General features: G+C 41.5%; 1 protein-coding gene across 1 annotated transcript in view; it reads right to left on the reverse strand.

The window, feature by feature from the left end:
* Window positions 1–26,355, reverse strand: part of antxr1c (ANTXR cell adhesion molecule 1c) — a 48,817-nt gene that overhangs the window by 14,108 nt on the left and 8,354 nt on the right. The window contains exons 2-11 of the mRNA XM_015963629.3: window positions 13,029–13,100; window positions 11,337–11,408; window positions 11,095–11,176; window positions 10,979–11,009; window positions 10,835–10,908; window positions 10,676–10,744; window positions 6,516–6,596; window positions 4,840–4,900; window positions 4,263–4,361; window positions 2,708–2,777 (exon numbers count right to left, since the gene is read on the reverse strand). Coding sequence (XP_015819115.1) covers window positions 2,708–2,777; window positions 4,263–4,361; window positions 4,840–4,900; window positions 6,516–6,596; window positions 10,676–10,744; window positions 10,835–10,908; window positions 10,979–11,009; window positions 11,095–11,176; window positions 11,337–11,408; window positions 13,029–13,100 — 711 coding nt within the window. The remainder of the gene's footprint in view (window positions 1–2,707; window positions 2,778–4,262; window positions 4,362–4,839; window positions 4,901–6,515; window positions 6,597–10,675; window positions 10,745–10,834; window positions 10,909–10,978; window positions 11,010–11,094; window positions 11,177–11,336; window positions 11,409–13,028; window positions 13,101–26,355) is intronic.

Raw genomic sequence — 26,355 nt, forward strand, 5'->3', positions numbered from 1 at the left:
GAAAAGGAGTTTGTGAGTAACAGAGAAATAAAAGACAGATACTCAGAGCAACACAGCAGATGGGCAGAAAAGAGAAGCTGAGGTCGGTAAAAGAAAAGGAGCCAGAGAAAGGAGAAAATGTAATAAGAGAATCAAAGATGCTTTGTGAATTATCATATAAAAATTAAAGCCTTTATTAAGTCCAGGTTGTTAAAACCTTTCACCGTTTGCAGAGTCGTTTGCTCTCATTCTGCACCTCTGCCAGCCCAAACACTAGCTGCAAACGTGAGTAATGACGGCCACAGAATCATCAATAAACTCAGTCCTCCTCTTCGGTGTGGGTAAAGTCTTTAACACCTTGTGTTCTGTGGACCACGGCCCCTCTCTTCCCATGAGGACCTCGTTTGTGGGTTGTTGATGTTGGCTTATGGTTGGTATTTAAAGAGAACAAGCTGCCAGCTGACAAAGAGCACTTCTGGTTTCACTGTAAATGTGTCACTGTTATGTGGTGAACTTGAACCGGCTGACATGTCAGGCAACTTCCCCTCACATTATTCTGAGGAAAAATGCTGAGTTATCCCCTCTACAAGCATTACTAGCATATCGTCATAAAGAAAAGGAGCATTCTCAGCAAAAGATTCAGATAAAACTACTTTTATCTTTGATGTGTATAAAATGTTTATTCAATACATTTGCAGTGGCCTCTAGTAGGCCTTGAAAGTTGTTCTAGGGGGAAAATATACCAGTGCAGCATTTTCAGGAACGAGTAGTGACCCACATCACAGCTGAGCTTCAGACGGCAGGTTTTGGAGTCTCATTTCCGGATATTTGGACATTCTTGCCCCTGATTGGATAACAGCAATGCGACTCCATCACTGAGTTGCAATGTTGATGTTTTATCTCCACAAATAACACAAGCCTGGAGGAACTTCCGCCATGTGGTAACGTTGCTAATGCTAATGGTTAGCTTCTACTAGTCTACTGGATGTTCTCTGCGACGTTTCCTGGACGTTAAACCAACAACAGCCTTCCCTGTCACGAGTCAAGATGGGTGACAGTTTGGTGACAGTGTGATGTAGATCTGTCAGGCTTTTCAAACCCTAGAGTTTTACCGTCTATTTTCTATCAGAAGCCAAAGCCGGAGATAGGTGTAGGAGACCATTTTCATGTTCAGCCTGCATGAAGAACCCACCAATTATAATCAGAAATAATCATAATGATTTTCCAGTGAACCGCACCTTTATCCCTCACAGATCGACTCACAAGGCATTCATTCTTACTAGAGACCACTGCAAATGTGTTGAAAAAAAAAAAGACCGATCTTGATCTTTGAAGCTAACATGTTACAAAATGTGTAATGTTCAAAGCATTGGCGGTCCTAGGGGTGGGACAACAGGGGCCTTGACCCCTGAAGTGCCCTTGTCCCGTGACTAATCTCTCCTTTGGTCGATGATCAAATTATAGGTGGATTTATTTCTAAATCCAAACACCAGTGGTGCTAATGAGCCATACAGGAATTTGGATGTTTATTTCCCCCACAGACTGACTTTAAACTGATACTATTTATGGTTTAAAAAAAAACAACGCTGACATTTCTTAAAGACTGTGTGTGTTTGTATTTTGTTTATGTGCAGTAAAAATGTCATGTAAAATTACTTTAAAGCACTTTAAAACTGAAGATTGTGCGAAAGGAAGCAAGACTAATATGGTGGCCCCTTGATTATCCCATAGTCAGAAAAATCCTAGATCCGCCACTGGTATGTTATTGGGGTGGCTTTGAGCGACTAACACACCAAATGTAAAACTGCCACATTGACACCATGCCAGGGTGCACTGAAGAAGTATTTAATGCAAAAGGAGGTACAACAAAGTATTGGGTGTTTCTTTGAAATCTGTCATGTTTCCTGAAATGTTCTGCAAACAAACACAAGCAAAAACATTTAAAATAAATACTACATTTGAGATTTTGAGTGGAAAAATTAATAATTATCCTCCCGTTTGCTTTAAAATGCACGCGTGTGTGTGAGTGTGTGCGTGTGCGGGCTTCTTTGGCAAAAAGAAGATGATTGAAAGATTTTTCAAAAGATTTCCATTAATGAGTTCAATTAGTTTTAAGTCAATGCACCGTCCTTCTGCTTTAGGTTGCCATGGTTTCCACCGTTTTCAGAGGGTAACGATTTGGTCTTTAACTGGTAAATGCTCCACCAGGTTTTCCAGCGATCATGCAGCCATTTTGGCAGAGAAGACCTCTTTCTGCGGCTGGAACTTTTAATGATGTGAGACTGTTTCAGGGCTGTTTCACCGTTGAGCTGATGTAGTGCTTTGATTATTCTCAGTGAAACCCTCTTTCCAGATGAGCACTTTTACTTGGTCTGATCTTTTTTCATGAAAACATTTTGGACTATTGAAGCTTCATAAAGATTCCTCTAACATGTATGTTCTAAACAGCAGGGGCAGAGTCCTGATTCGCTGGTGTCTAACTCGTGGCTCATCACCAGTGCACGCGCTGGCACAGCTACAAAGACCCTATATCTGACTTGGGGTGTAGGAAAAGAGGAATGCGGCCCAAGATAGGGTCATAAAATCAGTTAACGTATGGCAGGTTTCTTCCACACGTGAACACATCCATGTGATTCTTTGACTTTATGTAAGGAATATTTGACCCTGAACTTGAAATGTGAGGAATCATATCGATAAATGATGAAGTAATAAAAATAGGAGCACTTACTTTCCAACTTCATCGATGACAGGGGCTGTGCACAGTAAAAATGTGTTTTCCACACCAGACGGCTTTTCATCTGATGGATAGAAGAAACAACACATCTTAATTCTTCTCATTCACAGTCAGGACTTGGTGAAAAAGGTTGGATTTTAATATATTGTAAACACTTTTTGTCTAACAAACAAGGCTGGGTGTAAAGCACTGCTGTTGCTTAAAACAGTGTTTTAAACTCATCCCTTTTATATTTTAATCTGGTTTCTGGAACAAGACGAGCCTGTGAAGAGAAACTATCTCCCTACACAGCGACCCTCAACAGAAACCCACTTTTTGTACTTATCAGATGGAGACTTGGTATCATAGTAACTTGAAATGCTAAAGAAATCATAATTAAATGAAGCAGCTAAACGTAGCCTTTCTTGAGTGTCCAAATTCTGCCCTCAAAAAAGTCGCCACCAAAAAAAAAGTCACACACTCTAATATTTCGTTGGACCGCCTTCAGCTTTGATTACGACACACATTCTCCGTGGCGTTGTTTCGATAAGCCTCTGCAGCACCACCAGATTTATTTCCATCCAGTGTTGCATTCATGTTTCACCAAGATCTTGCATTGATGATGGTAGAGTCTGACTGCTGCACAAAGCCTTCTCCAGCACATCCCAAAGATCCTCAATGGAGTTGAGGTCTGGACTCTGTGGTGGTCAATCCATGTGTGAAAATGGTGTCTCATGCTCCCTGAACCACTCTTTCAGTTTCTGAGCCTGATACATCCTGGCATTGTCGTCCTGGAATATGACCGTGCCATCAGGAGGATGGAATAACCTGGTCATTCAGGATATTCAGGTAGTCAGCTGACCTCATTCTTGGAGAACATCCTGTTGCTGGACCTAGACCTGACCAACTGCAGCAACCCCAGATCATAGCACTGCCTCCACAGGCTTGTACAGTAGGCACTAGACATGATGTGTGCATCACTTTATCGGCCTCTCTTCTTACCCTGATGCACCATCAGTCTGGAACAGAGTCCATCTGGACTCATCAGACCAGTTTTTAATAATGCATTGGACAGTTCTTAACCCAGTTTTAGTCATTTCTGCATCTCCTTAGAGGTTTTCTCTGCTTGATGCAAATGATCTGACCCTTCTCACACAGACTAACATCTTTTTCATGACCACCAGATGTGTTTTTCTACATGGTTGTTTAGGAAACGAGAAGCAGCTGATTAAACCAGTAACTTGTTGCAGCTGAAAGATGATCACTCATGTAGTAATTATCCAATAGGAGGCTTCTACCTATTTGCTTAGTTAAATCCAGGTGGAGACTTTTCTTGGCCGGGCGTGGTAAAAGAACTTTTGCACCATATTTTAGTTTGGAACTTCTACACAGAAACACACCTGAAAATGTCTTTAACGATGCATGGAGAAGCCCTAAATATTGAAGTAACGTAGCACCTATCCTCACCAGTAGTTCCCTGACAAACCTTTCTGAGTGCCTCCGTGTTAACGTCTTTTCTTCTTATTGTAGAATGAAGCACAGACAGAAACTGTGATACAGGCCTACTCACTGACTGTGATGGTGTCGTTGATTTTGAAACTGCAGAGCACCTGGTCGATGTTTCTAGCATGGAGAAATCCATTCCCTCTGACCACCACCTGAAAGGATTCTGCTCACACACACACACACACGAGCATGCATGTGCACACGCACGCGCACACGCACACGCATGCACGCACGCACAAACACACACACACACACACACATGTGCATTATTATCCTTGATACTTAAGATCAAGCCTTTAAACTTCCTTTTTTTACTATTGTCCACCAACCAAAGGCTAAAACTGCACTAAAGGGTTTCTACGTGACATTTCACCTCCTATAAGTGGAGCCATTTCATTCCCTTAAAGCAGCCTGCCATATCATTCCCATTTAAGTGTCCTGTCCCATTAGACTTCCGCTAAGCGACCTGGATGCCCACATATATGCACATTCATATCTGGATTTGTCATAAAAAAGAAGCAAACCTAAGCACCTCCTAATGAAATGAACACATTTTAGGAAATTATGGAATGATGGCTTTCATGTTGATGACTCAGCAGGGACCCATTTTGATGAAAAGAGTGTTTTTCCCAGTTACTCACCTCCTGCACAGACACTTGAGGGCTCTGCTGCCAAAATTTCAATGCAGGATTTCTTGATGATCTGATGCAGGTAAACACAGCTGTGATTACACAATTCAGTCAGCTTAGGAGAATGTAACTACACTGTTATGGTTGGGAAAAGGAAAAATCCAATATAGCCCTTGTTTGTTGAGCGGTGTGGCAAAGAAGAGGACAACATGTGGCTCAAGGACCAATGATTGTCAAAGTCAGTGATGCTGATGGTCAATTCCCATAAAGTTCACAGAAACCAGACAGCTGCACTCTCGTGTGATTTGATTGCACAAAATAAAATAAAATAAAAAACTGACTACAAAGCTTGCCTAATAAATTCCTGTCATGGAATGCGTGAGAGCAAAATGTGCTACGTTTGTTAAAATCTCTACTTTCTGCCCAGACTCTAACAGGACGATGTTATTGGTCATCAATGTATGAAAACTAAAAGCTAAAACTAAATATATATTTTTAAGTGCTGCAGAATAAATTCCTCCCAACCAGTGGTGGATTTAGCAATTTGGGGGCCCAAGGCGAACACAGACATGTGGCCCCCTTACACTAAATTTTCAACAATTTTATCTTTTACTGGACTAGTGAAACTCTCCCCTCTTCTGACATGAGTTATTTTCCCTTTATATTAGTCCTCCTCTTTTTCCTGTCTTTGCCTCCCTTTGAGTGCCTTCAATATTTGCTCTGCTGTCTTCTTCCTGTCAGTGCTCCTGTGCTTTTGCCTTTGTTTTTTTTTCTATTTTCCTTTTTGGTCTGTTTTCTTTCCTTTAAACATTTTCCATTGTCTTTCCTTTCTGTTTCCTTTTGATGTTTACATAGAAAAACAACGTCACTTTTGGAAGTGAAGATAAAAGTTTTTTAAAGCAAGCTGCTTCTTTCTCTTATTGGAGCCACTAGGATAACTCCATGTCATGCTTCATGTTTTGACTACCGCTTCGAGTTTGTTACGAACGCTCCCGCCTCTCTTCTTCTTCTTCTGCTTTCTCTTCTTCTTCTTATTTGTGGTCTTATGGAACTTAGCAAACAACTATTTGGTGCATTACTGCCACCAACTGTATTGGACTGGAATGACTACCAATCACTTCCTGTTTGTGCATCCAGTCCTAAAGGAATGGTCCATTGTGGCATTAACAGAGGGGTGCCGGCGGTCAGGGCTAGGGGGGCCCCCACATAAGGAGGCCCCAGGCAGCTGCCGACCTATGCCTAATGGTAAAACCGCCACTGCTCCCAACCTTAAAGAGCTTGGTATGTAACTTGTAAAATCTTATTTTTCAGCCAGAATAAACAAACTCATAAAAACAATCAGCTCTTTTATTTACCAATGCTTAAAATTAAAAAAGCAAGAAGTAGCAGTGGGAGAACTGGATGTCTTCATCCTGACTAAACGTTTCACACAGGAGAACAGCAGTGATTGTGTGTGACCTGATGCGTATAACATGTCTGGCTCTGTTTGCTGTGAGCTGACGTGAACTCTGAATACTCTTGTGTGTTCCACGAGTCCAGAAAACACACAGGTACAGTTCTGTGGGCCAAAGCTTCTTCTGCACACTAATACTGTAAATACCTACTTTATGTGGAGGCTTAGACTCTTACTAGAAAAAAGGTTTACTTTTTGGGGTAGTTGGATGAATATAGCTGTTTGTGTAATTTACCGAATCGATGACTCCTCTTAGGGCGTGGAAGCCTCCCAGCACCGGAAACACGTGCTCCACGGTGTCTGCAATGGTCGCCAGCTGAAGACAAAGACATACAGGAAGGAGAGAAAAGGCTAAAAGTTAATCTCAACAAAATTCCTCATGAGTTCCTGGTTTCCTTTCAACAGTCGATACAGGCTCTAACACATTCAGTGGTTGGACACCAGCCACACGCATGTAATGACTGTTTGCCTGTAAAAATGTCAGGAATAGTTCTGAGCTGTTGATCTCCTTACTGCTCTTAGAGTGACACGTTTCTATACGAGGCCACTTCTCCATGGCAAAGCCTTCCAACTTATCTAGACTTTGTGTTCTTCGAGCATGAACTTTCACCTAAAGCTTGCACAGATCTGCCATAGATTGTCAATGGCATTGAGGTCTGGGCTCTGTGGGCATCACTCCTAGCCTAGAACTCTAAACAGACCATAGAAGAAGCAACAGGAGTTTTCCTGCATGTCTATCTACTCAGGCTCTGTCGGGAGACTTGGAAAGAAAAAAATGAATGCAAGTCAATGGGGCTAAAAGCTATTTTCTAATCCACTTTACCTGAATTGCACATTTGTTTCACTTCAATTTAAATGAAAACTAATAATGGGTGTTTCAACCACACCTGTCACGTACTTTGAGATGTATCCGCTTGTAAAAGTTCGTAATTAGCACGACTACGAATCAGACATCTGGTCGTCGCATACAGGTGCTGGCCAGTAAATTAGAATATCATCAAAAGGTTGAAAATATTTCAGTAATTCCATTCAAAACGTGAAACTTGTACATTATATTCATGCAATGCACACAGACCAATGTATTTCCAATGTTCATTACATTTAAATTTGATATTCATAAGTGACAACTAATGAAAACTCCAAATTTGGTATCTCAAAAAATTAGAATATTCTGAAAAGGCTGAATATAGAAGACACCTGCTGCCACTCTAATCAGCTGATTTACTCAAAACACCTGCAAAGGCCTTTAAAAGGTCCCTCAGTCTTGTTTTGAAGGCACCACAATCATGGGGAAGACTTCTGACTTAACAGCTGTCCAAAAGACAATCATTGACACCTTGCACAAGAAGGGCAAGACACAAAAGGTGATTGCTAAAGAAGCTGGCTGTTCGCAGAGCTCTGTGTCCAAGCACATTAACAGACAGGCGAAGGGACGGAAAAAATGTGGTAGAAAAAAGTGTACAAGCTCTAGGGATAACCGCACCCTGCAGAGAATTGTGATGACAAACCCATTCAAAAATGTGGGGGAGATCCACAAAGAGTGGACTGCAGCTGGAGTCAGCGCTTCAAGAACCACCACGAGGAGACTCATGAAAGACATGGGATTCAGGTGTCGCATTCCGTGTGTCAAGCCACTCTTGAACAAGAAACAGCGCAAGAAGCGTCTCGCCTGGGCCAAGGACAAAAAGGACTGGACTGATGCTGAGTGGTCCAAAGTTATGTTTTCTGATGAAAGCAAGTTCTGCATTTCCTTTGGAAATCAAGGACCCAGAGTCTGGAGGAAGAGCGGAGAAGCACAGAATCCACGTTGCATGACGTCCAGTGTAAAGTTTCCACCGTCAGTGATGGTGTGGGGTGCCATGTCATCTGCCGGTGTTGGCCCACTCTGTTTCCTGAGGTCCAGGGTCAATGCAGCCGTCTACCAGGAAGTTTTAGAGCACTTCATGCTTCCTGCTGCTGACCAACTTTATGGGGATGCAGACTTCACCTTTCAACAGGACTTGGCACCTGCACACAGTGCCAAAACCACCAGCACCTGGTTCAAGGACCATGGTATCCCTGTCCTTGATTGGCCAGCAAACTCGCCTGACCTTAACCCCATAGAAAATCTATGGGGTATTGTGAAACGGAGGATGCAATACGCTAGACCCAACAATGCAGAGGAGCTGAAGACGACTATCAGAGCAACCTGGGCTCTCATAACACCTGAGCAGTGCCACAGACTGATTGAGTCCATGCCACGCCGCATTACTGCAGTTATTGAGGCAAAAGGAGCCCCGACTAAGTATTGAGTGCTATACATGCACATTCTTTTCATGTTCATTCTTTTCAGTTGGCCAACATTAGAGAAACAAACATTTTTTCATTGGCCTTTAGAATATTCTAATTTTCTGAGATACCAGATTTGATGTTTTCATTGGTTGTCACCTATAAATATCAAAATTAAACGTAATAAACATCGGAAATACATTGGTCTGTGTGCATTGCATGAATATAATGTACAAGTTTCACGTTTTGAATGGAATTACTGAAATATTTTCAACCTTTTGATGATATTCTAATTTACTGGCCAGCACCTGTATATGATGTCACCCCAGAGTCCCCTCTCCCCTAGCGTAGCTGCTACTTACCACATGGTGAACTTTATTGTGGTTCTTTCCTCCTGCAGGAAGGATTTAAAGTTTGCGGAACTTAAAGCCGTTTTTTTCTCTGCTTTTCTCCGTGTCTGGTTTCATGATGTCAATTTGGCAATGCACATTTGTAGTCCTGGATGTATTTTTGCACAAATCCTAAAATCACTTTTCCCCGCTTTCACAGTAAGCACTTTAGTGGTGTCAGAATGTGTCTATTATCGGACGTCCTATGTGAAATCCATGGCTCATAACAAACGAGGCTAGAAAATTGTGTTTTTAACTAGCATTCATTTTTTCGTTCTTCTGGGGTCCCATGATCCGGAAGTAGATGGGCGTGACTTATGGCACTTTCACACAAGCATCAGCTCCACTTCGCATGGACTGGGTTGGGAGTGTTCTTATTTAGGTAGCCTTGGATTTTCCCGTGCACAACAGGACGTCTTTTCAGCCCTCTTCCTGATGCCTGGAGCCGAACAGGGCCGACACACCCACTGCCGGCTGATTGGCTGGCTCAAAATCAGCATACCATTAGGGCGAGCCTCTGATTGGGAGATAGAATCAGCCCGCAGGGGCTTCTGGTTTGAGCAATTTATTATCATTCTGGATGCTGTGGAGTTGAAGAGCCTCTGACTGAAGCCATTTTTATCTGTCTCTTACTGCTATGAGGAGCACACACACACACACGCACGCACACACACACACACACACACACACACACACACACACACACACACACACACACACACACACACACACACACACACACACACACACACACACTGAGGCTCTGTGCAGCAGGGACATTTTTGGATGCAGACGGCACACGGAACAGAACCAGAACCGCTCAGATTCTTGCTGCAGCACAGCGAATGTTTTATAAAGGTAATCCAAGGAAGTTCTAAATTGCACACGGCCACTTCTGCCTTTGATTTTCTCGTTTTGCACTTTGAACATTGGCACTAGACTAAAGGCTTGTTAGCTAAAAAGTTAGCTTAATGGAGTTGCCTGATCCTATAAGGCAGGCTCAAATTAAGCTCTAGCACTAATGACAGTTATCCTCGTTTGAATGCAGTGAAACGCCCAGCTGTGCCTCTGCGCTGTGAACCTGTTTCCAGCTTCACAGATGACAACCTAAGTAACGTTACTTACGAAGCTAACAGCCCAGATGAAGCCATCCAAAATCTGCAGCATCGGGGTTTCAAGGCAGCGGAGTCCCAGGAACGCGCTAACGCCACATCTCTACTGGACCAGCTGGAGGGAACATTAACATGGCAACACTTCCGGCTTCAGAGATGCTCACGTTTCTTTTAATCATATAGATTTTACACCTACTACACCACTATAGTCAGTCGGTCTTGTAATGTTTTTAGCAACCATGACTCAATCCTGACTGCGGCAACCTAGATAGGCTCTAAATAAATCTGCAGGAGAGGAATTTTAAAACCTGGAAATCATTTCCCTCTGAAAATACAGAAGTAATTCTCTTCTCCAGCATACTTGGTTTGTGTCAGCGGCGCCATTCCCTCTCATCTGCCTCATTGCAGCGGCGGGCCCCTCCCTAGCCCGAACACAGGTGCCACTGGTCCCTCCACTGCCGGCAGGCAAGGTGGGCTGAGTGTCGTTTTTCAAGGACACAACAGCAGCGTTCGACTTTGCAAGGAGTCAGTGAAGTCTCAGTGTCTTTTAGGTATTTTCCATTCGTACAAATGAGTAGATGTGGTTTGGTTTGTTTTCACAAACAAAAGTCTTTAGACTTGGTTACCTGTGTCTCGTTGAAATCTTTGACACCAACACAGTACACAATAGCTCCTAGAGATCTGGCCTCCTCTGCCTGTTGGCAGATGAAGCCATGTGAGTACCAGACAACCATATTTAATGAGGTCAAACCAAGACAACTGGGTAATCTGGTTGAGTTTCCTACCTGTTGTTGTGCACTAATTAGCTGCTCGTCCTGGAGTTCTCCATCTGTCAGAGCAATGATCACACTGGCTGTGCCTGGAAAACAAGGAGCTGTAAGCCCAAAGTGCAGTCTGCGAGGAAAGTAATCAGACAGGAAGGTGCTTACCAAAGTTCTCCTTATGAATCTGTTCATTTGCCTTAAAGAGAAAATAGTTTTTTTTAATTATCAGAAGAAATTAAAATATGTGCAATATGCTTTATCTCATTAAAATGTGAGCTCACACTCTGCAGCCCAAGGCCCATAAATGTGTCTCCACCAGGTTTCTCTTTCTTCAGAGCATTCAGACCTTTTTTGATGTTCACTCTGCAGAACAGATACAGGTAAGGCTTGATCCAGATCTATAAGTATTTAATTAGTGTAAATCAAAACACAGCTTTTCCAGGACGAGGAAACAGTGAAGTAGAGTTAATCACATTGAAGGGATAAAATACTCCTCTTAACAATCAAACCCAGCCTGGAGTACCTGTTCTCTGTCAGTTTCATGATGGTAGTAGATCTGGCGTTGAATGTTATGAAGGACATCCTCAACATGGGACTGGAAAGAAAAAGGAAAAACACTTATATCACTTTAAAATAAGGTAAAAATCATGATGAGGAATATTTATTACATTGTGGTCTGAGCTGTGTTTATTTCCCAAATTCAGGTGAAAACAAACCACCATGCTGTGGTGTGGCTTGCTAAACATGAGCACACACTCACCGAGCAACAATTTAGGCTCCAATTAACCTGACATGAATTCATGAGTTATGAACAAATGTATACTAAGATTTCCAACATATTTTATTTTTAAAGCACAACATTTCTTTTGCAATTGTTTCCTGATTATGTGAAGTAGGACTGGGCAATTTATCGTTATCGAAATTTCTGACTCTTATTGAGATAATTTTTTCCATGTCAACACAGACGATGACAAAAACTTTAAAGGTGTGTGTAGGTTGGCAATGTTCATATGCCTTTAAGAAGCTGTACCAACTTGAATTACGTAAAAATGTGACTCAATGTAAAACTTGTGACAGCCCCATCTAGTGGACAACTTTTGTTTCTGCGCATACCTGTAGTTATCATCCATTTATCGCTATCGAGGTGAAATCCTCAATATATCTTGATATTGATTTCAGGCCATATCGCCCAGCCCTAATGTGAAGCCTAAAATATCTGGAGTTCACATTTTAAGAAGACTCAAGTAAATTTTTTCTCCAATGCTATAAAAGTGGAGAAGAGCTGCTATGGAAGCCTGCATGTCCAAACAGGAAGTCAGCACTCATTCCACTGGAAACAGAGATGTGTGGACAAACCTCACTGAATGCTGCACCACGCAGCATGTGGGGGTCACATTTAAAATAATGGAGGCCGCTGATGTGTTTTGGCATTATTCTCCCAAATGAGAGCAATTCTGCAAATTTCCTGATTTAACCTCATTCTGTGCATCATTCAGATGGCACGGACATGGTTGCAAAACAGAATGTGACAAATGATTTTGAACCAGCATGCAGAACTTGGACCTGCTTTGCGTGACAGCAGCACAAAGTCTCAGAATCCTCAGATGTGGATTATGTTTATATATCAGTGAACTCTGCTGAGAAAGGTTTACACACATGTTCAAGTATCTGAGAACAAAGTGTTTTTGTTTGCGGGAGATAGTACCATGAGAATTGTTTATTTGTTGCAAGAACACAGTATGAACAGATCTGCAGACCACAAAGCTCCAGGTGTTTAACATAAAAGTAATGCAACAAGAGAAAATCTGTATTGTGAGGTTTCAAATGCAGAAGTTATAATGAGGTATTGGGGAGGAAGATTAGAGGGTTTTGTATGAGCTTGTGTGGGTGCTAGGTTTGGTTTTTCCATACTGAGCCATGCATGCAATGACACTAAGCTTGTTTGGTTGTTGTGTCCTTTGGATGAACCCGCTTTTGTTTGAGAGTGCTGTTGGGTTTGAAGTTTATTAGAATGTTTTGTTTGGAGAAACTTCTTCAGCGTTTCTCAGACAAAAACTGGTTCATCTAAAGGACAAAACACCCAAGCAAAGGGATGGTGGGGCAGGAGTTAAGGCAGTTCTGAAGGTAAAAGCAGGACCAAACTAGCAGGTGTACCTAATAAAATGACCAGTGAGTGCATATTATATTGCAAACATATTTATGAAGGACCTCTTACCTTTTAAATTTCTCGGCTAAATTCTCCACAAAGTAATATATTTCATCCCAGTGATCTCTCACACTGCCAGACCTGAAACAAAAACAATAAAAATGTCACAAACAAAACTATACAAATCACCCTGACATGCGGTGTCCCACAAGGCTCGAGTCTTGGACCGCTGCTTTTCAATCTCTACATGCTTCCACTGAGCCAGGTCATAAACAATAACAACATCGCCTATCATAGTTATGCAGATGACACCCAGATCTACGTATCTCTATCGCCTAATGAATCTGGTCCCCTAGACTCTGTTCGTGCCTAGAGCAAGTTAATGACTGGATGCAATCAAGTTTCCTCCAGTTAAACAAAGACAAGACTGAAGTTAATGTCTTTGGAAATAAGAAGGATGGGATGCAAGTTACTTTTCAACTTAGCTCCAAAGGAATGAAGACAAAGTCTCCGGTTAGAAATCTTGGTGATACCACTGATTCAGACTTGAGCTTCACTGGTCACATCTCCATCAGTTAACCAGACTCAAAGGTCTCATGTCAAAACAAGACAAACTATGTTATGTTTATTTATTTGGCAGACGCTTTTATCCAAAGCGACTTACAATTTATAACCTATAGGCCATGTTGTGACCTGTGGGGGAAACTGGAGTACCCGGAGGAAACCCAAGCATGCATGGGGAGAACACGCAACTCCACGCAGAAAGGCCGCAGTCGAGTTTCGAACCTGCAACCTTCGTGCTGCAAGGCAACAGTGCTAACAACGGCGCCGCCATGCAGCCAAACTAATGAATGTGTTCATCTCCAGCAGGCTGGACTATTGCAATGGTCTTCTAACTGGTCTTCCCATAAAAGCTGTAAAGCAACTGCAGCTTGTTCAGAATGCTGCTGCTAGAGTCTTAACAAGAACCAAAAGATCCGAGCACATCACTCCTGTTCTTAAATCTCTACACTGGTTACCAGTAAACTACATCATCGACTTCAAAGTGCTTTTACCAGTCTATAAATGTCTCAATGGCATGGGGTTAAAGTACATCTCCTTCCAGTATATACGCCCAGCAGGGCTCTCAGATCCTTGGTAAACAGTCAGCTGGTAGAACCTCGGGTCAGAACCAAACAGGGTGAAGCTGCTTTTAGCTACCATGCTGCACACAGATGGAATCAGCTTCATCATGACCTCAAATGTGCTCCAACTCCAGAAACTTTTAAAACTAAGTTATAAACCTTCATTTATTCATCAGCCTTTGAATAAATGTTTCTTGTGCTGCACCTTCTGCACTGTAACTGCTACCCGTTGACTATGCCTTTTACCTGTTTGTTAAATCTGAAATTAATGTCTTCATTTATTTTCTTGCTTCTGTAAAGCACTTTGAATTGCCTTTGTGTTTGAAATGTGCTATACAAATAAAACTGCCTTGCCTAATGTAATCCTCTGGAGGCAGGCGTTGCAGATTTGCAACGTTAAAACCTACCTACCTGGCTACTCCACATACGTATTTCATGAGCATTTTTTAACTCAGAAGTACCCCTGAAGGACTTAGTTGTTCCTCCTTTTATCAAAACTTATTTTGAGCCTGAGAGGGTTAAATCATTTCCTTACTGCATATTTCTGAGCTGCACCAGATTTGTTAAGCAAGAGCTCACCTAAACATCTCTAATCTGTCTAGCAGCCACAGGCAGCACACACTGAGCTCCATATGTTAAAGCATTCAGGCTTTAAAATTGCAACCATGTCAGCCAAGAACAACCAGGGGGTCAAAGCTTCCCGTAGAACAAGCTGTTCCAGTGAAACCCAACAGTTAAACTTCTGACTTCACTTTAAAATGGTGTCATAGAGCTTCACAGCAAAGAGCTAGCTCAGAAAAAATATTAAAGCTGGATTTTAATTAGATTTCCTTAGCATGTTTCACTTCTAGAGCACCAAGCAGTCTGCATTGCTGTAAGAACAGTAAACCTTTAAAATAGTAGTGGTGTAGTTTAGCACCTTTCTTTAGTCTAAAAAGACCCTGAGGGTGTGCAAATAGGCCCCAGTCTCCCCAGGAGAGCTTCTATAAAACTGAAGCGTTATAAAACATCTCCCCGAGGAGCGTCCTTCATCTTCTCTGTCCAGGCAGCTTTCTGAGCCATATAGGGATAGCTCAGGTCTTTGAACTGGGCTTCAGAGGAGACTTTGTATACAATTATGATCTGTTGTAGGTAGCTCTTTGAACCACCTCAGTTGGAGTAGTTCAAGCAAATTATTGGTATAGCACCTTCTTAGGGTTCTACAGACCCCCAAGGCACTTTACAACACAATCAGCCATTCACACATTCACACACTGGTGGGGATGAGCTACGGTGTAGCTACAGCTGCCCTGGGGTGCACTGACAGAAGCCAGGCCTGCTGAGCACTGGCGCCACCGGTCCCTCTGACCACCACTGCAGGCAAGGTGGGTTAAGTGTCTTGCCCAAGGACACAACGGCAGCATTGTCTGGTGGGAGCTGGGATTGAACCTGCAACCTTCTGATTACTGGACTCTACCTCCTGGGCTATTGCTGTTTCAAAGAGGACAGCTCCTGTCAAAAACAATCTCAAACATTTCTACGTGGATAATGCTAATGCTACTTTATAAAACATTTCCATGGTTACTTATTACTGCCCCCCAAAAAAATGACACTTCTGTCAGTAGTGCCCCAGTTTGCTCCAGAAGGGCTAACTATTAGTTAGCTGCTGCTAATAATCAAGGTACTCATCTGGGTGTGTTGCACAGGGGCACTGCGTAACCATAGCAACAACATCGACTGCTGAAAGAGGTACAAACACACCAGTCAACAGATGATAATCACAGCAGTGATGGTTAACTACAGGTCACGTTCCGTGTCCTTGTCTCCTGTGCCCCTTCACGTTTCCCCTCCTTGTTGCGTCATTCATTTTGATTAGGTATTCTAATTATCCCCTGCCTTTCAGTGTATTCAGTTCCATAACTTTAGGCAAGGCAAGGCAGCTTTATTTACATAGCACATTTCAAACACAGGGACAATTCAATGTGCTTTACAATTAGCATTAAACGACACAACAAACACGAGAACACAAATTAAAAATATGCACAGATAAAATGATAATTTAGAGCTAAAAGGATAACACAGAATTATGGTTGAGCAGTTACATCAGAGATTACGGTGGAGACAATGCAGCATACGAAACAATTCATTTAAAGGCTGATGAGTACGTTAGGGTTTTTAGTTTTGTTTTAAACAACACTAGGGTTGGGGCAGATCTGAGGTCCAGGAGTAGCTGATTCCATATGTGAGCAGAATAGTAGTTTAAAGCATCTTCACCTTGCTTGGTTCTGACCCGAGGTTCTACTAGCTGATTATTTCCTAAGGATCTCAGAGCCCTATTGGGCGTATATACAGGAATGAGATCGGACACGTATTTTGGTCCCATGCCGTAGAGTGATTTATAAACTAGTAGGAGCACTTTGAAATCTATTCTGTAGTTTACTGGTAACCAGTGTAGAGATGTAAGAACAGGAATGATGTGCTCCATTCTTTTAGTTCTTGTTAAGACTCTAGCAGCAGCATTCTGAATGAGCTGCAGTTGCTTCACAGCTTTTTTGGGAAGACCAGTTAGGAGACCATTGCAGAAGTCCAGCCAACTAGAAATAAAAGCATGAATACATTTCTCTAAGTCTGGTCTGGACATGAGACCTCTGACTCTTGATATCTGATGAAGGTGTTAAAACACTAATTTAGTTATAGCCTTAGTCTTTGTCTTTATTCCCCTGGAGTCCAGCTAAGCAATAACATCCATCCTAACCTTCTTATTGCCAAAGACAGTAAGGTCATAAGCATTTTGAGCATTCTGGATTTTGTTTTGACGCTCCAGAATAAACGGATTACTTATTTTTTCAACTACTCGCTCCCTTTGTTGTTCTGGGTATCTGCACTTTGGGTTCAGCTTCCTCTAAATGTGACACTACATATCTGTCCTTCCACCTAATCTTTATCTATAGAAGATGGAAAATTCGCCCACTAAATTAGCCTTGGACATGCATCCCACCTATGGTAAAGGACTGTCTTAATCCAGAAAGTCTGATTAAACAGTTCGATGTCGAAACTAAACATACTTCAAGTTTATATTTCATTAAATTCAGAACATTTATTTCATGCAAAACCCACTACTAGATGATAGTTAAAAGAACTAGTTAAATAAAAAAATTGTTAAAAAACCTTGGATAAAAATGTGCTTGCCAATAACTAATCAAATACTTAATTACCATCAATGTAACGATTTATAAAATGACTAAAGCTGATAAATATAATGTGTTACAATCATGTTAACCATCACCTAACCATGAGATTTTATCATGCATTAACACATCGGCACTGTTGCTCACTGGCTCTGAACACAGAGGATCCCTAGGGAACAGCAGGGCTGAGATCTTCATCACTGTTGGTTGGGATGAAGGTCATCCCACGTTTTAACCAAGGCGATAATTGTGGGCGGGGCTAAGATAGGTATACAGCGCTGAAATAAACAGGAACTAAAATGAAACTTTTTACATGGACATTTTTCTATTAAATCTCCTCTAAGTTTGATAAAATGAAATTTATAAAGTTTCACACAGCTGCAGTGTGTGGGAGGTCCTGTTGTGTACACAGTGGGTACGGAAGTATTCAGAACCCCGACATTTTTCACTCTTTGTTATATTGCAGCCGTTTGCTCAAATCAATTAAATTCATTATTTTCCTCATTAATGTACACACAGCACCCCATACTGACAGAAAAACAGAATTTTTAAAATTTCTGTGGATTTATTCAAAAATATATTCAGACCCTTTGCTGTGACACCTTCATTGGAGTCCAGCTATGTTTGATTACACTGACTGGACACACACCTGTCTATTTAAGACCTTACAGCTCACTATCCATGCCAGAGCAAATGAGAATTATGAGGTCAAAGGAACTGCCTGAAGAGCTCAGAGTCAGAATTGTGGCACAGATCTGGCCAAAATTACAAGAACATCTCTGCTGCACTTAAGGTTCCTAAGAGCACAGTGGTCTCCATAATCCTTAAATGAAAGACATTTGGGATGACCAGAACCTTAGAGCAGACTGTCCGACCTAACTGAGGGTATTTTGTAATAAGTCTGCATACATTTCTAATCTTCTGTGTTCTTCTGTCAATATGGGGTGCTGTGTGTTCATTAATGAGGAACATTAATGATTTTAGCAAATGTCTACAACATCACAGAAAATTTGACATGAATACTTTCCGTACCCACTGTAGTTTTTGAACATCCTGAACAGGATTTGTCATTGTTTTTGGCTGTTGTAATAAACATTTATTTGCATAAAGCACACTAATAAAAAATATATGGTTTATTATGAGTAGATGCATATTTATAATCTGAGATGAAGCATAATAATAAGTAACTTATGTAACTCATGCAAATAATGCGATTAAAACATTTAATCGATTCACAGCCCTAAAAATTCACGCAACTGTATTTTTTAGTAAGTATGCAAGTAAACTCGTCTAGATTACTGTAACACACTCTTCATGTTTTAACAAAAAAGCCCTAGACCCGCCTTCAGTTGGTCCAAAACTCTGCAGCGAGGCTCCTAACTGGAGCAAACAGAAGAGCTCACATCACTCCTATTCTGATGTCTCTACACTGGTTACCCATTACCTTTAGAATCCTCACTCTACATGGTCAAGCTCCTCCGTATATCACTGAACTGTTAAAGCCTTATGCTCCAACCTGAGCCCCAGGTCCACACACCAGAACCTTCTAGAAGTTCCAAAGACCAGATACAAAAGTCGAGGTGATCGCTCCTTCCACACTGTTGCACCTCGACTTTGATCTTCCTTTATCCTTACGTATACTGACAGTGTGGACACTATTAAAAAACAGCAAAAGGCCCTTTTATTCAAAGCTGCTGCTGCTTTTACCTAAACCTTTTATTTTCTTATTTTTAACTTTAATTTGTAATCATCTTTCATTAGTTTAACTTTATTTTTTCGGATGTTGATCTATTTCTGTTTTTAGATCATTACGTTTTATTTAGTTTTGATCTATATAATTAAAAATTACTTACTAATTTTACTAACTTAACATTTTCAAAACTGGTCTTGGCACCACACAAACTAGCCATTAGCTTGTCAATCCGGTCAAAACTTCTAATTGAGGTCATTCATTAAACACCATTCTGTTCATTCTTTGGTAAAATAGCCTGATCTTAGTGGATTAGAGCAGTGTTCTCCAACCCTGCTCTAAGTGATTACAAATGTGGGCTGAACGATCTATCGTTTTCAAACCGAAATTGCAACCTCAGAAAACACGATTTCGGGATCGTCAAAGCTGCGGTTTTTGGCTGAGCAACTAACAGACCCAAGATCAGCTGTGTAACACCACGACTCTCCCCCATACTGGTGTGCAAGCATGTCACTCTTAATTTGTGCCCCTCACTGACTGCTGTGTTAGGGGAGTTGTCATGTGTCACTATGAGTGACGCAAACCAATTAGCTGCTCCGCCTACTCGTTCTCTTGTGCGGCACGTTCTCAGCAAGTAAACAACACAGAATTCTTGTCCACACGGCAATCTTCAAAGCGAGCACGTTGGTCATTTGGGAGAATTTTGGGTTTGAGACTGCAGACGTGCAACAAAACAGGTACTGTGCAGAACCTGTCGCGCTAAAGTTGCAACTTTAACTGGAAACATAACAAACTTATACCGGCACCTGAAAAATCATCACCAGCATTTGCACGAGGCATGCATAGGAAAATCGCAATTCCTGACAAATAAATCGCAATTCAATCTTTTCCTAAAATCGATCAGCCCTATTAGAAATGCTGATTAACTAAACAACAGTTACTTAGAGGATGCTGCTGTCCTCACAGCACGGGCCAAACATCCACATCACCAAGGAGAACAGTCCAGTGAGGCTGACGGAGCAAAAACCAGAAAAAGCTCAAGAAAATCCTCTCAATACAAATAGGATGAGCTACATAAACAGAGACCTTTACCAAAGCCTTGCACTTAGATGCAAAGTTCTGACATGAAGTTTCAGCAATAGTCAAGTTTATGTGCAAGTTGTTAGATTATAGCAACAACAGAATAGGAGCAGATAGTGAGTTGTGGACTGCAGCTTTAGCTGTGTAGAGGATCAGTTTAGAGTATTTATTTAACATGAGGTGAATCTGAGGACTCCTTCCTTTGGTTTTCAGCTGCTTTATCTTGATTTCTGAACCACAGTGCTTCATGTTTGCGTTGGAATGGCTCGATTGTCTGAGGTGGCTTGCAGTCATGGGACCGAAGCCGAACTTTGCAGTTTCACTCACCTGTCTAAACAAGGTTGGGAGAGGAAGTGGTCCATTTCATTCTGTGATTCTGGATTAAAAAAACATTTAACTCCCTTAAAATTTCCTTGATCTAATTTTAATGATTTGAGCTGAGCCCTAAAGTCAGCGGTCTGAGGTTTACATGCACAAAGGAAATATCTGAGGGATGTCACAAACTGCTGAGAAAGCAAGGAAAACCCAACGGCAACACAAGGTTATGTAAGTGACTTCTCACTGAGAACCAGATATATTTGATCAAGTCAAAGACAAAAAGCTTGATATTTTGAAGAAGCCCGGTCTGGACTGTTCTAACCACGATGACCGACACCCCATTTCCAAAGTTCCGTTCAAATCTAAGGATCAGGAGAAAATTGTACATACACAAATTATGGCCCACATAGAAATTCATTATTATATGTGTTTCAATGTGCTTTCAGACCACACAGTAGCACAGAATCTTCATAGTACTGGATGATATCTTAGTTGGGTCTGTGTCTCATGTACTGCTGCTATTAGATCTTTCAGCAGCTTTTGACACAGTCAGCCACCATGTCCTGTTAGATCGACTTGAGTCTTGGGTTGGTCTGTCGGGCACTGCTCCTGACTGGTTCTGCTTCTTCCTGGCAGATCTTTCAGCGTGCAGATTGGTGCCTGTTCCCCATGCTGTCGTCTGTTAAATTGGGGCGTGCCACAAAGTTTTGTCCTTGGGCCCCTCCTCTTTTCCATTTATCTTCTCACTTTGGGAAAATATTTTGATAGGCACGGTATCAGTTACCATGTCTACGCTGATGACTGCCAGATTTATTTGGCTATGAATAGACCAAACATGGACTTATAAATCTCTGTCTGTCAGATGTGAAAAGGTGGTGTAACGTGAGGAAGTGTGGGTTTTCTGTCACAAAGGTGGTGTTGGACTCAGCTGGGTCAAAGCTGGGTCGTTGAGAACTTTCACCCACAGATTAAGACCTGAACGCCAGCGAGTCTGGGAGGAAATCATAACATCTGCCACCTGCAGCTTCGTGCCAGAAGATGTTGTTCCCACAGAAGATGTTGTTCCCATAAAAGTAGTCATAACATAACACGTCTTAAAACTTTGTTTCTTGATTTTAATGTTAGAATAACCATTATTATTTTGCTCATTATAAATGTGTTTTAATCAAATGAATGGTTCTTATGCTTTGGGTAATTATAATGGATTAATGAATCCACACTTAATTAGATAATGTTTGAGGATGTTTGTTACTGACCTTCAGACACACTCAAGCACACAAACACTCACACACACCCACACACAGATTCTCACAGTAAACTCCAAAACACATTTGCTGACGCACACGTTTGTTTTGAGAAGAGAAAGGCCTTTGGTAAATTTCAGTCTTATGATTTCAGTTCGTGCTTGACAACGAAAGAGAGAGGACGTGTGAACAACCGCTAACGGGGGAACGGAGCCCACCGGCTCAATTCCCCCCCCCCCCCCCCCCCCCCCCCCTCACGCTGTTCCTGTCAGCCAGATAGGACAGCTGAATCGCAACTTCTAATGCAGACTCATACAGAGTCTTTGATTTCTGAGTGAACTAAACGCTTTACCATCAACGTGTACCGAGGGCAACTCTGGACCGGTTCCGTTCGACACCTACGTCTCCCCTGTCAGCCGTTGGTGTCATCTGGATGAACCATCACCATCCTCCACGGCCCGGATCCGAAAGAGGGTCCACAAGAGTTCGGTGAGACAGAGCACGGTGTTTAGCGTTTGATGCAGTTCTCTGATAAGACCTAAGTTTATCCAAACCATCACTTCACTCAGACACCTGTTCTTCCTGAAGCAAAATCAGACTCACACACGCATTCATATCACAACATTCTCAATCTTCATAAATTCACCACAAGGTCTATTTGATCATATCAACTGTTAAAGATTGTCCCACAAGTTGCCAATGTTGATTGTTATTTCCTGTTTGTCAATTTCAAAATCATTAGTTTAATTTGAAGAATTAAAACTTTTAATTGTCAAACTGGTTTCCTCATTGAACTGAAACACAGACACACAGATATTATCGCCAGTTTATCGATGAAAACAACCTTTGAGTCTTCTTAACAATATAAAATTTGGTTATTGATTTATTACAAATTAATATTCCGAATTAATACGTAGCATGGTTCCTCTTTCATAAAAGAGCATAAAACCACAACGCTACAATATGGCTGAGCAAGCCAGTTTCTCCTACAGTGGTAAGCTGCAAGCTTCCTAAAGCTGAATGAGTCAAAGACTTAGTGTATTCTTGTTGATCCCCAAATTCTCCTTTGCTGCTGTGTTGTTCCAAACCTTCAAAATGTAGGTCTCAAGCAGTGTCACCAGCCTTGAGGTAAAATTTGATTAATATGGTTGTTAAATATTGTTTCTTTAAATTACGCTGTCTAACATGCCTGACTCCAATTCTGGTGGTCTCATTTGGGATCTGTTATGCATGCCGTTACTAGACTACTAGACTATGCAAATTAAATTCTCATTGCCACTCCTGTTTGAGGCCTGAGTCGTCTGCAGATTGTGCAGAAAGCCGCAGCATGATTCTCGATGAACACAAATAGACGCAGTCATATCACTCTGATTCTGGCGCACCTCCATTGGCTTCCCATCACCTTCAGTGTGAGATTTAATGTACTGCTTGTTGTGTTTAAGGCTTTGAATAGTCTCGCACCCTCCTATTTGTTGGACCTGCTCACACCATTGCATTTATTGACTGTTTTTATCTGTTTTGTAATATTCTCGCATTGTTTTTATGACAATGTCATGTGCAGCACTTTGGTCGGCTTTCATGCTGTTTTTTATATGTGCTATAGAAATAAAATGGTATGGTATGATATTAGATAACAGCAAAAGATAGACAACAAAATATTAAATTAGATATTTTTCTGTTACAAATATAAGTAACTATGCCAGAGTTTTAAACATAAATAATCTTTAATAGAAAGCTGTTTTGTTTTGTTTTGTTTTCTGGTGAAAGAGTATAGTATAGTAGTATAGTAGTATAGTAATAAGCGTGTCCTCCTTTGGAAATATGTTTTATGTCATCTTAAAGCTGAGTTCACTTGGTAATTAGCAACAAATGGACAAATTACAGCATTGTTGTGTTTACAACTGGTTGTGCATCCTTCAAGTTGGCAGATGAGTACCAAAGGTGGCTGTAAATAAGGTCAACACGTTTTTAGAGAAACTATGTGGATTGTATTTGAATGTTCCTGGTAGTTTGCCCTCAATGCCTCTAACTGGCTGATGGCATGTGGGAAAATGCTCCTCTGGTGTGAAATCATAGCCCCTCTGTGCCATTCTCACGGGTAAAAGTGTCAAAAACTAAACCAAAGAAATCCCAAAGAACCCTCTCTCTGCTCCGCTGCGTAGGCCGCCTGCCATTCCAGCTGGGCCGACTCACACCACCCCAGCCTGCAGCCAATGACAGAGCTGGGATTCAACACAGCGGGCACTCGGATTTGTTTGCTTAAAACCGCTAACCTACTTTTACAGCATTTACAGAAATCAAAGTCTTTAGGGGATGGCTGCTAAAGCTAGTGTTGTGTATCTATTGAACCTAAAGGAAAACCTGCTCCAGACGTGTGTAAAAGAATGTCTTTTCATCTTTAGCTGAACTGAATCTGCCCTCTGTGACTCACTTTTTATGAAAGCGAAGAAGTAAACACGATGAATATTAATCCAGTTGTTTTTGAATTGTTTTCATTGAAATGTTCGATTTTACCAACGTTTTCCTGCAGTAAACAGCTGGAAGAGGACAAACAGCAGGAGCATCATTCCACAGCCAGCACCGTGTCCAGACTGGAGCTGAACTTTCCGCTGACTGGACTGGATTCAGGCAGCGTGATTCAGAGTTCAAACACCATGCTAACATGTGGCTACATGAAGAGAAATACCAGGAGAGAATAAAAAAAAAGCCAAAATAGATGTTGAGAGAAAGAATGCCACGCGATAGCAGGTAAAACCAAAAAAAAAAAAAAATGGATTTGCTAGTTCATTAAAAGGATAAAAAGAGTCAGAATTGGACTTCAGTCAGAAGCCCACGTGATCAAATGATCAATAAACTAAACACTCTTGGTTTCATTTATTGATCGTTACACCGACTTCATGTGGTTTTCATTGAGATTGAACAGTGATTGTGCTTGGCTCCAGGACTTTAATACACATAAAACATCTCGTTAGAAAATTAAACATTTAAAACCACAAATGAAGCTTCCGTCGGGCATCGAGCATAGCATCAAGTGATGCCCTGAACACTAGATTGTGTAATATGACCAGGGATGAGTGGGGTGAAAGTCCATGAGTCTAGAAATCTAAACAAACTTTAGAAGAAGCAAAAGATTTTGCTTTGCAGGTTGATCTAGCCACGCTCCATTGTAACCTCGGCAGGTCTACCGTTGACCCTAAACAATTTTAGGTCGGGCCAATCTCAGCACTCTACATTTGTAGCGATGTTGGGCAAGCTTAGTGCCAGAGCTGCGGAGAAAAACAACAAATATGGTGTCGGGTATGAAACAACTTGGTACGATTTAGACTTGAGCTTTTCTTAGACATGAGCGGATAAAGGTACTTAAGTCCTTTGTTTTGACTAAAATAACGTAAGGTGATCAGTAAACAGCGTGCCGCTGGAAAAGTCTGTCAAACCAAACCGCAGCTATCCATGCTGAGTAGTGCTGTTGGGAATACAGCCAAAGGCAGTAGACTGACAATTAGTGGGACTTTTATTGATCTTTGTGAAGAACTCTGTGGTTTTTCTTTCTCTGATAAGCGCTAAATAAAATCTAAGACTATTTTAGGAATAGTGATTTTAAGCTTGCAGCAATTCCCTTTACTCTTGACCCTACTTTAACTAGCTGTTAGCTTATCGATATGGACTAGTGTTCAAAGGCTTTCTTACAAAAACATTTTAATTTTTCGAGACATTTCCATCACTTCTAAAGGAAATGTCTCGTTAAAATTTCAATACTTTTCAGCAGCAAGCTGTTGGTTCTTGCACATGACTTAGTTCCTTTAGTCAAAAACTAGTTCCTGGCACTTGAAGGGAATCTCTTCAGTGACTTGATTTGAGTGGTTTAGGCCTGTGATTGGATGCTGTATGTCTAATATTTCATAAATATTTCTGTGAAACCAAAACGCTACAAAAACCAAGCCCAAGATGTCCTAGTGTCACTTCAGCAGCCATACATTCATTGGCCACCATCTTTACCCTTTGCACGCCAGCCTCTCGTATAAACCCTCAGACAGCACGGCCATGAATCTTCGAGCCACAGTTTGACGTCATCTTCCCAAGTCTGCAGTAAATACCTATTAATAAACCAAAAGCATCTTTTGGTCATGTCAAGATTTGTTTATCCTTCTCCATCCCCCACTCCTTTTCAATCCATCGTCTCTACACCACAAACCACAACCTCAGCGGGGTGTTTTGTTTAGTACTAATTAGAAAATAAGCATGTTAACACATATTAAGCTTAGCGGGTAAACAGGTCTGCTAATCATCACCAAGTTGGTTTTGTCATTATGAGAAATGAACTATTCACGAAGACACCAGCATGGCATTGAAGTTGGTATTTAAAAAACTGCGTTGCCTATTATTTAAAGCAATACTTTGCTTATGTTTTAGACGCATTTGCAGTGGCTTCTAGTAGGAATGAACACTGTGTAAGTCCTGCATTTTTGGTTTTGTTTCAGGAACTTGAAGTGAGCCACATGAGAGGAGAGCTTCAGATGGCAGGATGTGGAATCAGACATTTGGACACGCCACCTCTGATTAGCTAACAGCAACGCGACTTTACCACTGTCTGTTTGCTCTGCAATGCCGGCGATTTGTCTCCATAAATAACACAAGTCTGTTAAATTACATTCAAAGATCCACGAGTCCGGCGTTGTCGACTCGTCTCCTGGCTCCGTGTCAACAACAGCGGACTCGCGGATCTTTGACCGCGGAGGAACAGCAAAGCCCAATAGCCTCCGCTATCCTCGGTCA

Source organism: Nothobranchius furzeri, chromosome 16, assembly GCF_043380555.1.
Source record: "Nothobranchius furzeri strain GRZ-AD chromosome 16, NfurGRZ-RIMD1, whole genome shotgun sequence".
NCBI lineage: Eukaryota > Metazoa > Chordata > Actinopteri > Cyprinodontiformes > Nothobranchiidae > Nothobranchius > Nothobranchius furzeri.